The sequence below is a fragment of the Brassica napus genome, chromosome A9, assembly GCF_020379485.1.
Source record: "Brassica napus cultivar Da-Ae chromosome A9, Da-Ae, whole genome shotgun sequence".
Taxonomy (NCBI): domain Eukaryota; kingdom Viridiplantae; phylum Streptophyta; class Magnoliopsida; order Brassicales; family Brassicaceae; genus Brassica; species Brassica napus.
The window spans coordinates 18,017,625-18,033,445 of NC_063442.1; the positions used below are offsets into that span (position 1 = coordinate 18,017,625).

The following is a 15,821-nucleotide window of genomic DNA, read 5'->3' on the forward strand; positions in this document are numbered from 1 at the left end:
AGCTTCGATTATTAGCATGATTATGAGCGAACTCCGCTTGGCATAGGATAGTATCCCACGACCGAAGATTATCACCCACTAAGCATCGGAGCATATTTCCCAAGCTGCGATTGGTAACTTCAGTCTGTCCATCAGTTTGAGGATGATAAGCAGAGCTCATATTCAAGCTCGTTTTAAACAACTTCCAGAGAGAACGCCAAAAGTGCCCAATAAACCTTGAATCGCGATCAGATACTATAGACACAGGGAGGCCGTGTAGTCGATATATTTCGCGAAAGAAAAGTTGTGCCACCTGCACAGCATCCGTCGTCTTCTTACAAGGAATAAAGTGCGCCATTTTTGAAAACCGATCGACCACTACAAAAATAGAATCGTGGCCACGTTGAGTACGCGGCAGTCCCAGCACGAAGTCCATACTGATATCACTCCATGGCTGTGTTGGAATTGGTAACGGCAAGTATAGGCCTGCATTAGAGGCGTGCCCCTTCCCACGTTGACAAGTAACACACCGCAAGACAAACCGTTCGACATCTCTGCGAAGCGTGGGCCAGAAGTATGCATCGGTGACGAGTTTAAGCGTACGATCTCGCCCAATGTGACCCTCATTGTGGAGTTCTTTGATGATGTGCAACCGCCAACTACAATCCGGAACACATAAACGATTGTTTTTAAAGAGGAAGCCATCGACCAGAGTGTAGTCAGAACGCACACCCTGCTCTAAATCGCGAACCACCACACCAAAGAACGGGTCCGTCTGGTATAACTCCGCAAAGCACTCCATTCCCACGACCGAAACACGTAGAGTAGAAACCAAAGCATGTCTACGACTTAAAGCATCGGCCACCTTATTAAGCTTGCCAGATTGATGTTTAATAACGAAGGTGAACTGCTGTAAGTAAGCTGTCCACGAGGCGTGGCGAGACGAGATCTTATCTTGAGTTCCCAAATATTTCAACGCTACATGGTCGGTGAATAGAATAAACTCTTTATGGGCCAGGTAATGGCGCCAATGTTTGATGGCTTGTACGATAGCGTAGAACTCTATATCATACGTGCTGTATCGACTACGAGCACCCGCCAGTTTTTCACTATAGTATGCCACCGGACGACCATGTTGACTTAAAACAGCGCCTATACCCAATTTGGAGGCATCACAATGAAGTTCGAATGGTGCTTCGAAGTCCGGAAGAACCAATATAGGTGCTGTAGTGAGTTTTCTCTTGATAAGAGAGAAAGCCCGTGCGGCATCCTCTGACCAAAAAAATGATCCACTCTTCATACAATCGGTTATCGGGGCCATAATGGCACTAAAATTGTGTACGAAGCGTCGATAAAATGATGCTAGGCCGTGAAAACTTCGAACTTCTGATACTGTGGTTGGTGTAGGCCATAATGCGACCGCTTCAACTTTCTGCGGATCGACACGGAGACCGCTCGCAGAGACAACATAACCGAGGAAAAGAACCTCTGAAGCACCGAACTCACATTTTTGTCGTGCGATGAACAATTTTTCTTTCCGCAGGGACAGCAACACATCGCGGAGATGAGAGAGATGCTCGGTCATGTTGTTGCTAAAGATCAAGATATCGTCAAAATAGACGACGACAAAGCGGCCAATGAAGGGTCGAAGAGCTTGGTTCATGACTCTCATAAATGTGCTTGGCGCATTAGATAAACCAAACGGCATGACTAACCATTCAAATAAACCTTCCCGCGTTTTAAAAGCGGTTTTCCATTCGTCTCCAGGGCGGATACGAATCTGGTGATATCCACTCTTAAGATCTAACTTCGTGAAAATAGAGGCTTTTCCGATCTGATCAAGAAGATCATCGAGCCTAGGGATGGGAAAACGATAGCGAGTAGTAATTTTATTGATGGCTCGACTGTCAACACACATGCGCCATGATCGATCTTTCTTGGGGATGAGTAGTGCTGGCACCGCGCACGGACTTAGACTCTCGCGCACATATCCTTTGATCAGTAAGTCTTCGACTTGGCGGCGGAGTTCCTCATGCTCCTCTGGGCTCATACGATAGTGCGCCCGGTTTGGGAGAACTGTATTAGGAACTAGGTCTATGTGATGCTGAATATCTCTGAGGGGCGGTAAACCCGCTGGTAGCTCGGCCGGGAACAAATCCTCAAACTCGGCAAGAATTGGATTAAACTCTGGCGGGCAAGGAGAAAGTTGTGCCGGCGTAGGAGTGACTGCTACCAAAGCAAATAAAGGTTTTGAATCTTGTAACTCCTGCTCAAACTGTGATTTCGAGATAATCAACAAATTCTGCTTTGAAGACGGAGAGGTAGTAGACGGGCCCGTATCGTTAGTATCCGGAGACGGAAGAAGTGTAATCTTTCGTCCTTGGAACAAAAACGAGTGTGTGTTTGTCTTCCCATTATGAATAACTTCCCGGTCATATTGCCATGGTCGACCAAGAATAAGGTGAGACACGTCCATGGTGGCAATATCGCAATAGAGCTCGTCTTTGTAAAATGCTCCGATTGATAGTGTAACCAAAGCGCGCTGAGAGACATATACCTCAGCTCCAGTTTGCATCCACAGAAGCCTGTAAGGGTGTGGGTGAGCCTCCGGTTTGAGTGAGAGCTTGCGTACCGCCTCTTCCGAGACTACGTTTGCTGAACACCCTGAATCAATAACAAACCGACATACTTTCCCTTTGACCGTGCACGTGGAGCTGAACAGAGAGGTTCGTTGCCACGCCTCGCTTGTTTTTGGAGCAAAACAGTTTCGTCGAATCATGAGACAAGTTCCTGTATCACCGGCGACTTGTTCTTCTTCGACATCATCGAATTGATCTTCTTCCTCATCATAGATAGCATCTCCTATGATTTCTTTATCCGCAAGTAATCCTCTTCGACCACGATTTGGACAAGCTGTCTGAATATGTCCCCGTTCCCCACATGTGAAACACCTGAGAGCATTGGGCCGCGATGGTCGCACATCCGTTGGTTCATCAGTGTGATTCGTGGTTTTGGTGCCGGAGGACGACGTTGCTGTTTGTGTTGTGGCGGTCTTGGAGTCCTCCGAAGCAGTTGTGGTGCGAGGTCGTGAGTTACCTGTCCATTGATTTGTGCTGGGGCGCGTCTGTTGTTCGACGAGTAAGGCTCGTTGCCTTGCTTCAGAGACAGAACATGGATCAAATTGATGAAGCATATTCTGTAGTTGTGGCCGTAGGCCTGCGATAAAGCGTGCTACCAATTGATCCTCCGAATCTTGAACGTCAACTCTTGTTAACATCTGGTAGAACTCGTTAGCGTAGTCGTCGACGGAACGCGACCCTTGTCGTATATTGTGAAATTTCTGAAACAAAAGACGCTCAAAGTTGTACGGAATGAATGACTTGCGCATATGTTTCTTTAACTGATCCCACGATGTGATTTTGTCTTTTCCCCGTCGTGTGCGCGACAGTTTAAGTTGATTCCACCATGACGCGGCATGTCCGCGAAAACGTGTTGTGATGAGAGGCACTCTCTTCAGTTCTGGAACGTCTTTGAATTCAATAAATTCGTCGACAGTCACAAACCAATCAAGTAGCTCCTCAGGTTGCGATCCACCTTTAAATTCTGGGATCTCAATTTTAATACCCAGACTCCAGCGTGTATCGTCATCGTTTTGCCGTTGACGCTGGTGCTGTTGTGGTCGATTTTGATCTCCAAACGGGTTCTCAATGTCGTCGTCTTCATGTCCTTCAAACACGGGGTTGTTGTTGCGGCGTTGACGTTGAGGTGCTTGAGCAGGTGGTGCGTTTGCCGTTAGTGCGGCTTGAACTCCGGCTTGAACTCCAGCCTGAATTGATTCGGCCAAGGTCCTGCGGATTTCATCATGAAAAAGAAGTTACCGTTCTCTCCAAACGGAACCTGGCTCTGATACCAATTGACGGAGCGGAAGTACCGTTTAGTAACCGATAACACGATGATCCTATTTAGTCTGCGAATGCCTAAGATCAAAGTCTTCTTGTGATCGTTGAGAACACCAATGTTCTAGCCGATTGCAAGGATTGAAGAGATGTTGTAAAACAAAGCTCTAAGTTTTATAAAATATTAATCAAGTTGTGTCTCTTACAAATCAAGAGATCACTATATATAACAACATGAAAACTCCTAAGTCCTTAGGGATTAGGATCTAACCTTTTATCCTTAAGCCTTAATCGTAATCTTTTAAGGAAATCTAATGTTTATCTAAAAACAAAAAGGAAAACCAAAACATAAGGGAATAAGGATGTACGCTACATCACATTGCAACTCTACTCTGTTCTCAATATTAAATGAAAGTTTTCCAACAGTGCAGGAGCTACTGCGTGGAAAACTGGGTTTGGTTACAAGATAATCTATGATTCACAAACTTCATCAATGGCGAATTTCCACCTTCTTCTTACTGATTTTAAAGTTAAACATTGACTGATAAGGAAAGCAGCAATGACGAGGATGACTTCCTCATTGGGTTGTCTCACCGACTCGTTCCCTCAACTCAACACTTCCTTCCTTCAACTCCAAGTCCGAGTTATAGGTGAGAAAATGGCTGCTCGATCTACTGCTTTATGTTTCGATTCAGATTTAATTCTTCTTCATTTATGGTTTCTCAGATAAGGATGAGAATTAGGAGAAGCATACGCTAAGACCAAAGCATTAAGGCTATCTCTCTTTGGTAAACCCTTAGCAACGTCTCACCCATAAGGTATATGGAAACCCATTCTCTCTTTTGCTTAAAGAATCGAACTTAAAGCTTGGATTTTGTGGTTACCCTTCTTAGCTTTCTTAAGGTTAACACAACAACGTAACAGAGAGCGGTGCCACCTTCTTAGCTTTCTTATGTCACAAACTTGCATAAGAACCAAACGTAATGTTGTGTTTACAAGAAGTCAACCCCAAAAAAACTCAGATTTGGCGATAAAAGTGCAGTTCTCCAAGCTTCTTATCTTCACCATCACCAGATCTCCTCCAACTCCAAGTGCAGTTCTCCAAGCTTCTTAGATTCTGTTGTATAAAAATTACTCATGTATAATCTATATATATTCTTACAGTATTTTCTGGTTATAATTGTTATGCATATATATGATGTTGTTAACAAATTAAGAACTTTGGTTTCGTTCTTTTCAAAAGGCAAAGTCAAATCTTCCTTCGAAAATAGTTCCAGTAAATGCAGCTACTCCAGAGCAAGTCTCATCAAATAATGTCACATGAGCTGAACGCCCTTTATTCTCTAAATAAATGCTATAGTTTCTGACAGAGTAATTCTTGGGTTCACCCCCTAGGGTGAACCTCTAGGTTCACCAACCAATAGTGTTTGAGTATTTGATATTTGATATCTTTTAAAAAAGGAAACAACATTGAATTTCCAAATAAGATTATCTTTTTAAAATAAAACAATAAAAATACATAAAAATAGTTACAAAAAATAAATAAATAAATATTTTTAAGTCTTCAGCAAAATACTAAACCTTATACCCTAAATCTTAAACCCTAAACCCTAAACCTTAAACTTTGGATAAACTCTAAACGTTTGAAAATCTTAAACCCTAAATCATACATTAAAAACTAAATTTTAATAACACTAAACCCTAAATCCTAATCACTAAACCCTAAACCCTTGGGTAAACCCTGAACCCTTGGATAAATCATAAACTGTAAATCAAAAATATTTAAAATTAAACTCTAGAGTTTATGATTTATCCAAGGGTTCAGTGTTTACCCAAGGGTTTAGGGTTTAGTGATTAGGATTTAAGGTTTAGTGTTATTAAAATTTAGTTTTTAATGTATGATTTAGGGTTTCAGATTTTCAAACGTTTAGAGTTTATCCAAAGTTTAAGGTTTAGGGTTTAAGATTTAGGATATAGGGTTTAGTATTTTGCTAAAAACTTAAAAATATTTATTTATTTATTTTTTGTAACTATTTTTATGTATTTTTATTGTTTTATTTTAAAAAGATAATCTTATTTGGAAATTCAATGTTGTTTCCTTTTTTAAAAGATATCAAATATCAAATAATCAAATACTATTGGTTGGTGAACCTAGAGGTTCACCCTAGGGGGTGAACCCAAGAATTACTCTTTCTGACACGTGCTTTTAAAAGGATCTAAGGTAAAGTTAAACTAAACCAGGGAAAATTCTATTAAGATCTCAAAAGGGTACCGATACTTATAATAGTATTCTATTATTTATATAGAAGATCAAAAAATTCTTTTACAAAAATAATTTCTGCAATAACCAATAAGCCCATGTCAACCACATTGGATGAATTTAAGTTTCTTTTTGTTTGAAACTCAGCTACATGTCGCCTCAAGCGAAGAATAATGTGAAGCCGTTTATCCAAAGCACTGCAACAAATCAAACACAAGATATGCACATTAATCGCAAGTATGAATCAAACCCACAATGTCCAGGGATGCTTGAAAATGGTTACTTGATTATCTACTAAATTCACAAAAATATAAATACAATCGGATTTTTCCTTTCCATGTTTAATCTCGATTAGCAACACTACCACCAGCAAAATGTGAAGTGCATGGGAGTCAGTAAGTTTAACACCAAATGATCCATAAGATATACACATTAATCGCAAGTATAACATTATTGCGTTCAGGTACAGAACGGGATTTGATAATTAAGAACAGCTTGCCACGTGGCATCAATTGCCCTATGCTAAAAGAAGGACGTGGCTTCGTAAGGAGGGACTAAAGTCTTCTTTATTGTATAAGAAGATAATTAAATACATTACATAAATAATTACATTTGATACAAATAAGTTTGCAAAATTAAAGAGTTTATCAATGGTTGTCCTAAACAAAAGAGTTCATCAATTAACAAAAGATTTTCAATAAATAACAATGAACTTAATCTAGAAGTGATAAATTAATTAAAATATCACCAAAACTATATGATGCCAAAATATAAGTTAACTTACTTATTTTTAACTTTTGGATAAACATAAAAAATTTCCTCTGATTTAATATCACAAATATTATCATACATCTTTAGTAAATTAGAATAGCTAATAATCTATATAAACGGCAAATAAAAACTTATTAAAATTTTGAGAAAACATATAACCATGAAAATATATAAAAATTATAAATATCACAATGAAAAATAATAAAATAAATAAGAAAAATATAACTAATTAAAATATAAAATCAGCGCGTATCGCGGACAAACCACTAGTTAACTATAAAAGAGATGAACTCATCAATAATAAAGTAAAGTTGTAAACTCTAGTTCTTATCAACCCGAATTATTTTTCATGCGAACCATATGACAAACGAACTTTTTTTTTATAATCATGTGATTCCAAAGGTTTTTTAGGCCCAATGATTAATCACTACAAAGACCCATAAAAATTAGGATTTTCTTGCCACTTAAGGCATCTACGGGTTGCCAAGAAGAATTGAACCCATAGTGAAAACTCCAGCCGGAGCCCCTTTACCACTAGACCAAGACCACTTTATAGTGATAAGGGAGCTCAGAACAGTGGTAATCAGAGGCCACGACAGAAGTATACTGATGCAGAGCTAGATGCAATGAGGAGAGATCACATTTGCTTTAAATGCAAGCGACCATATTCTAAGACACACATCTGTCCTAATAAAGAGTTGTGAGTCTTGACTGTTATCAACGGATATGAAGTCAAAATTTTGGATCAAACATTGGATGATTGGGTACAAGAAGATAAGGAGTATGAGAAACAACTGATGGAGCTGTCTATGAACGCCTTTCTTGGCATTGATACACCAACAACAACTAAACTCAGAGGACGCATTGGGCTTCAAGAAGTGGTGATCATGATTGATAGAGGTGCTACTCACAACTTCGTGGCGCCTCATGTAGTGATAAAAGCTAAGTTACCCTTACAATCTGAAAAACGTTTTCAAGTTTTATTGGGAATGGGTGTTGTCGTTGAATCAATGGGGGTTTGTCAACATGTACCTTTCATGATCCAAGACACACTCTTTACTACAGATTTTGTTACTTTGGAGTTGGGTGGAGCTGATATGATATTGGGAGTACAATGGTTGCGGAAGCTTGGCAAGTGTACTGTCGATTGAGAGTCACATGAGCTCTCTTTCATGTACGAGGGAAAGTCGGTGACACTACGTGGGGACCCCTCGTTACATCAGTCTCAGACCAACCTCCAAACACTCTCTTGTGCGTCGTTAACACCAACATTTGGGTGGGAAAGTGGTTTGGCTGAAGCTCAAGTCTCGTCAACGCAACCCTCTCAACAAATTCAAGACGTGCTGGACCAGTTTGTGGGTGTGTTCCAGACACTGTCAGGTCTGCCTCCAGTACGAATCCGTGATCACACGATCATGCTCCAACATGGGGTCACTTTTGTCTCAGTCAGACCATACTGTTACCCTCAAGCAAGTAAAACGACGATGGAACATATGGTTGCAGAGATGTTGCAAACTAGAATCATCAGACCGAGTAAAAGCCCATTCTCCAGCCTTGTTCTCTTGGTCCAAAAGAAGGATGGCATGAACCGTTTCTGTATCGATTACCATGCTTTAAACCGAGTAACTGTTCCTGACAAGTTTCCCATGCTTTTGATTGACCAACTTTTTGATGAGCTACACGGTGCAGCGGTGTTTACTAAGCTTGATTCACGCTTCAGTTATCACCAAATTCGTATGAAGGAGTCAGATGTTGAGAAGACCGCCTTTCGCACACATGACGGTCATTACGAATTCTTGGTGATGCCATTTGGCTTAATGAATGCGCTAGCTACATTTCAAGCCTTGATGAACGAAGTGTTTTGTCCATACATCAGATGTTTTGTCGTTGTCTTCTTTGACGACGTTCTGATCTACAGCCCAGACTTGGCCTCTCATTGCGGTCATCTGCGCATGATACTCCAGTTATTTGCTGATCAGAATCTCTACGATAATCAAAAGAAGTGTTCATTTGCTCAATTATCTATGGAATACCTCGGTCACATTATCTCAAGTGAAGGTGTTGCTACTGATCCGGCGAAGACGGCAGCAATGCAGCGTTGGCCCACACCTCGCAATGTAAAAGATCTGCGTGGATTCCTTGGCCTCACGGGGTATTACAGAAACTTTTTCCAGGGCTATGGCTCCATTGCTAAACTTCTGACTGCGCTTTTGAGGAAGGATAAGTTCAAATGGTCTCAAACGGCTCAGGAAGCATTTGAGCTATTGAAGTCTACAATGATGAAAGCACCGGTTTTGGCTCTGCCAGACTTCACTGAACTGTTTGTTATGGAAACTGACGCTTCAGGCTTTGGGTTGGGTGCGGTACTAATGCAAAAGAAAAGTCCTATAGCCTACTTTAGCTACAGGTTGACGTCTCGCGAGCAGTTGAAACCCATTTTTGAGAGAGAGCTGATGGCGATCATCATGGCAGTGTTAAAATGGAATCATTATTTAACGGGAAGACGCTTTGTTGTTCACACTGATCAGAAGAGCTTGAAATTTCTTTTGGAGCAACGAGAAGTCTCTCTAGAATACCAACGGTGGCTAACAAAACTGTTAGGCTTTCAGTTCGATATCATATACAAACCCGGTATCGACAACAAGGCAGCCGATGGTCTATCACGCCAAATGCAATCACTGGAAGCTTGTGGGAGCAGCTTATTTTTGTCTCTTAGTGTCCCTACTATCCTGCAGTTGCAAGATATGTATGCTGAGATTGAGAAAGATGCAGGCATTTAGACTCTTAAGAGACAAATCACAGACAGTGTACCTGTGAAGAAGGGTCTCACTATAGTTGATGGATGTGTGTGGTATAAGAAGAGGCTGTTGATACCACAGACATCAAGATTTATTCCTCTACTACTTAAAGAGTTTCATGATGGCTTAAAAGAGGGATATTCGGGTATTATCAAGACTTTGAAGCGCATACAAAGCTCCTTTCATTGGCTTAACATGCACAAGACAGTTCAGACTTATGTGGCTCAATGTGTCATTTGCCAAACTCACAAAACGTCTACACTGTCTCCTGCTGGTCTCCTCCAACCCTTACCCATTCCGAAAGCTGTCTGGCAGGATATCAACATGGCTTTCATCGAGGGTCTTCCCTCCTTCAATGTCGTCAATGTCATTTTGGTCATTGTGGATCGCTTAAAAAAATATGGACACTTCTTTGGCATGAAACATCCATTCTCCGCCACTGATATAGCTGAGTTGTTTGTGCGTGAAGTTGTTAAGCTACACGGTTTTCCGGCATCAATTGTTTCAGACCGAGATAAGATTTTTCTCAGTGGGTTTTGGCGTGAGTGTTTCAAGGTTGCATGTACTTCTCTCAAATATAGTACCGCTTTTCACCCACATACGGATGGCCAAACTGAAGTACTCAACCGGTGTTTAGAAACGTATCTATGTTGCTTCTCGTCAGCTCACCCTAAGACTTGGAGCAAGTTTCTTAATTGGGCCGAGTACTGGTACAATACGAGCCATCACTCTGCTATTGATACAACGCCTTTCAAGATCGTCTATGGCCATGATCTACCGCCCTTGGAGCCGTTTGAAAGAAGTTCTAAGGTGAACTACGAGCTAGAACAAGCGTTAGTGGAACGAGACAATTGTTTGGATGATTTGAAGGGAGCTCTGTCAGGTGCTCAAGAGTCTATGAGAAGGTATGCAGACAAACACAGAAGGGATGCCAATTTTGAGATTGGAGACAAGTTTTCTTGAAGTTGTGTCCGTACCGACATCAATCAGTTACTCGTCGTCTGTGTCAGAAGTTAGCGGCAAAGTTATATGGCCCATTTGAAGTTTTGGAGAAGGTTGGGAAGGTTCAAAGATTCACCCAGTGTTTCATGTGTCTCAACTTAAACAAGCACTGGGGGCGTCTGTGCAGGTCACCGCTCTTCCTCCATCATTCTTGGTTAATGGCGAAGTCGTGACTGAACCAGAGAAGGTTTTGGAAACTCGCTACACTACGGATGGTCGTCTTTAAGTGTTTGTTCAGTGGGCTGGCCTTCCACAACATGAAAGTTCTTGGGTGTTGGGGTGGGAGTTACACAACCAGTTTCCAGCTTTTCAGCTTAAGGACAAGCTGCGGTTCATTGGGAGGGGTAGTGATATGTTGCAGAGGATCTACTTCCGTAAGAAGAAACAGAGTTGTGAAGAGAAGAAAGGTCAAGTAGAGAGTGATAAGGGATCGAGTAGAGTTGAGAAAGACTCTCGGTAGAAGAGAAGGTCTATGATGGAATAAAAGAGGCAAAGAATCGAGTTGGAGGAGAGGCTTTGCGAACGGATAGAATTTACTTTTTGAGTTGCTTTATAATGATGTTGTTAGAGTCAATTATTTTCCATGCTTAAAGTTGTTTGTTTGTAGTGTCGCCATGAGACCTGCACTTATGATCGTCATGAGATCATAAGACAGCTTTGCTATTTCGTTTTGTAGTTGTGATTTCCTAAACGATCTGGATTTCCTCTTTCTTTCAAGTACTGGTTTTATTACTTTTGGAGAGATTGAGTTTGTGAGTTTGAGAGAACGTGACAAAGTTCTTAACAGAGAAGAGTAGTGGTGTTTTCTCTAAGGAAAAGGTGATCTGGTGTGCTGTGATTGCGGTTGAAAGGCGCAACGGACAAGAGATTTATGGGAAGATTGAGTGGTGTGATGTTGTGCTTACAGTCCCCAAGTCATGTTGTGTATTGGAATCATTTCTGTTACGATTTGATGAATTTAGTCACACTCACTAGTCACTAATGTCATTTCGTTTCCATACGATGATGGATCTTTTTAATGCTTAAGATGTGTTTCTCTATCTTATATTTCTCTGTTTTTTTTAACACAGTTTGCTTTTGTTTTGCATATAATGTAGTGTATGTGCAAAAACATGTCCATAAATTTTTTTCATGTTTTTGTATACATCTTATTGCTTTTCATACTTGTTTAGCTTTTAACTTGTTACTTTAGCTAGGTACTAGTACCAACTTTACATATGTGCTGGAAGTTTTTTTGCACTATGTCCCTTATTTCTTTTCACTAGTTTTTTTTAAGGAACTAAGGTCATGTTTGTCAAAAAACATATAAAGACTCTTAATTTTGGATTTATAAAGGATAGAATTACACTCATAGTCAATTTACTACTCCGTTTACAAGATAAACCACTTTGTGCTTGGAAATCACTTTCTCGTGACAAAATTTCCAACTACCTTTTTAATCATAATCTCGTTTATTTCAACGTGAATATTCTAGGATATGCCAAACATGTTTTAAATGTTTTTGGCTAGAAAAATAAAACCACCTAAATAAGTGATTTGATTGCATATTAAGGATAAATATCTCACATCTGATATTGGAAAGGATCCTTAATAATATATAAGATGGATGGGCCACTCCACTTATTACCAATTGGTTTTAGGTTGGAAGCTCAGCTAGCTTAACATGGTATCAGAGTTCGATCCATGCAGTCCAATCCGATCCATTATTGATCCAGCCGAAAGCCGCCCCATCGATCTTTACCCGAACATTCCGAGATTGACGTTCAAAGAACCATCATCTCGAGGGAGCGTATTAAGGATAAATGTCTCATATCGGATATTGGAAGATATTCAAAAGCCTTTATGCTTCGATTTGAAGAAGTATGTTGTGACTCAATATATTCCACAAAATGAATTACTTAAACAATCTAAGTTTTTATGCCTAAAATCAAAAGTCTAAATGCAAAAGAAAATGTTCGTAAATGTTTACAGAGTCAATATGAGTCTATAAATATTTGCTGTAAAAAAAAAATGCAAAAAAAAAAAATCTATTTCAACACAAAATATACTATGGTTAAAATTGGAGAAGTACAATTTAATATACCTAAGTAACAAATAATTGACTAAATATTATATATTCAAATTACATGTCTAATAAAAAAATCATATATATATATATTTATATTTATATTTATATATAAACTACAAAATAATAAAACTAAAAACTAAAATCTTAATAATTCTATAAATATATATATTTATATTCTGCATGACATGAGCAATGGAAAATTACCAAGTAATATAATATATCCTAATGCTATATAAACTAGTTAATAAGGGCTCACGAGTTTGATTACTCTCTAAACGTTATCTGCTAATGAAGAACGGCCAAGAATGTTCACCGCAATCACCGGTCAATATGATCACACATCTTCCTGACGATTTACTGTTGAATTGCTTAGCTCGAGTTTCAAGATTGTATTACCCGATCCTCTCCTTAGTTTCCAAGAAATTTCGCTCTCTCATTGCATCGCTTGAGCTTTACCAGACCCGAACACTCTTAGGCCACAGCGAGAGTTGTCTTTATCTGCACTTAGGTTTCAGTAACGATTCTAAGTTAGACCCACGTTGGTTCACTCTATGCAAAAGACCAACTCGAATCCCTAGCCCTAACCCTAACCCTAACTTAGGATGGTTCACTCCATGTTTTGGACTACGTAGAATCCTGACGAAGAGGTTGAGCAACAATCTTATGGTCCCAGTCCCAACTAGTAATTTGTCTGCTGTGTATTGGCCATATGGTGCAATTGGTTCTAATATCTACACCATTGTCGAATACGAACATGGTGAATTCTCGACTGATAGGGTATTTTACTTGGACTGTCGGTCTCACACCTGGCACGAAGCTCCATTCATGTGGATGATCAGAAGCGGCCCACTCATTCGTGTTCTGGATGGTAAACTGTATGTACTGAAAGGTTTTCCCTCGAATTCGATTGAGATTTTCGATCCAAAAACCCAATTATGGGATTATGTGAGATGCCCTATAGCAGAGATACTAGGCACGAGGTCTAGTTTAATCAGCTTCGCCATAGACGGGGGGTTTTACCTGTATGGGGATAAATGTATGGTTTACAAGCCCAAGGAAAATAAATGGGATGTCGTAGAGTACGAGACTGGTTTGGTTTGGGCTAGCTTTAGACTTTCTTGTGTGATAAACAACGTAATCTACAGTTCTAAACTATCCAGAGTGCTTAAATGGTACGACTCCGAGGGGAGATTGTGGAGAGATTTGAAGGGTTTGGATAAACTTCCTAAACTACCAAAGAGTTTTAGTCGTCTCAGGTTGGTAAACTATGGTGGAAAGATTGCGGTTTTGTGGGAGAAGAGTGGTGGTGTTTCCTCTAGGGAGAAGAAGATGATTTGGTGTGCTGTGATTGCGGTTGAAAGGCGCAGCGGACAAGAGATTTATGGGAAGATTGAGTGGTGTGAAGTTGTGCTTACCGTCCCCAAGTCATGTTGTTTATTGGAGTTTTTTGCTGTTACGGTCTGATGAATAAAAATCATATTAGTCGCTTGTTTCATTTGGTTTTTGAAGAAGATGATGGATTTTTTTTTGTACTGCTTAAAATGTAATGCATATGAATACATATGGCGCTTCTTACTCTGTTCTAGCTTGTTTCTATCTTTATATGTGCGTAAGTTTCACTTTTATATTTCAATCTGAACATAAGCTACGTTGGTTCATGCTATAAAATTCAGTAAAATAGTTGATTCTTTTAGAGTTAACTTTTCTTTAGTTGTGGTAGACATGGCAATAAGTTCGGTAAAGAATAGATTTGGTTAAATGATAAATTTTAAAAGTATTTTTAAATTTTTATTTGATTCTTTAAAATTAAAAAGAATTACATAAAAGTGCACTTCAAACTCATTGCACTAAATTTTACCATACTTTTTCTCTTGGTGATTCTTCTGATTTTAATTTAAATGATTTTTATTCTGAATTGAGAATGATGCAAGCGAGTTTTACTGATGTATATATATAACATAGGTGGGAATATTGGATTTAGAAATTTGATAGAATTAGAAGAAATTTAAATTTCCATTAACTTCTACTGTTATTCAATTATTGATTTCATCAATTCTTTTAAATTCTTGTGTTATTGGATTAAGCATTTGTAATCATTCTTTTAATTACTTTAAATTCTACTAGGATCGGCCCGGGCTACGCCCGGGTTTTTGTTTAAATTTAAATTTTGATTATATATTTAGTATGTTTATTTTAATATATAAATTTTATAATCTATCATAAACATATAAGTAGTTATCGACAAATGTAAAATAATTTTAAATTATTCAATCTTTTTGTCTTACGCTATTCAAAAAAATTTATATCCATTTTTTAATTAAAAATTATATATAAGGTGAAGTGCATAATGATCAAAAAATTAATTAAATTTTAGTTATGATGTTTAATTGGTTAAATTGTTTTAATGTTTCAGTTCACTTAAAATAAGTTTGTTTCCAATTAGTCTCTAAGTAATTTAATGGACGATCTCCTTATATTTACAACCAATAGTATATTTTAAAAAAATATATTTAAATTTTTCAAAAATTTATTATTATATAACACGAACAAAATTTACTTAACCCCATTTGCTTAACTAATAGATTTAGTTAATGAATTAGTTAAATTTTGAACTGAAGCTTTCTCAATGAGAAAAAAAATGAGTAGAAGCATTTTATGTTTCTTATAAAACTGTAATGACCTGGTTTGCTTAAGCAATTGGTTTAGTTAATGAATTAGTTAACATTTAAACCAGAGCATTTTTCTGGTTTTTTTTAACTGTGTGTGTATACGTGTTCCTACATATCTAATTATTTATCTTTTGGTCAAAACATAACATAGTGATTTGATAAAAAAACATAATGATTAGTGTAAGGGTATTGTATGTTTTTCTTTCAAAATGTACTAACGTAAATGCATGGTGTCTAGAATCGGTTCCTCGCGTATGGATGTAATGTATTTTTTGTTTGAATTCTGTCCTTTTGTATACAATTTTTAGTCCTGATCTTTTATGGGTATTGTAAATGTCAAGTGCATTCTAGCTTGTATTTTGTTGGTATTGCTTTTTT

At 38.6% G+C, this 15,821-nt stretch overlaps 1 protein-coding gene across 1 annotated transcript; it reads left to right on the forward strand.

Annotated features, from left to right (window-relative positions):
* Positions 1-12,512: 12,512 nt before the first annotated feature.
* Positions 12,513-14,522, forward strand: LOC106422365 (putative F-box/kelch-repeat protein At4g11750). The gene has a single exon (XM_048740827.1). The coding sequence runs from the start codon at positions 13,063-13,065 to the stop codon at positions 14,236-14,238; it is 1,176 nt and encodes a 391-aa protein (XP_048596784.1). The 5' UTR covers positions 12,513-13,062; the 3' UTR covers positions 14,239-14,522.
* The last annotated feature ends 1,299 nt before the right edge of the window (positions 14,523-15,821 follow it).

What these genes read in the sequence shown, in the direction of transcription:
- LOC106422365 (XM_048740827.1), top strand. Translation starts at nt 13,063, where the DNA reads ATGAAGAACGGCCAAGAATGTTCACCGCAATCACCGGTCAATATGATC.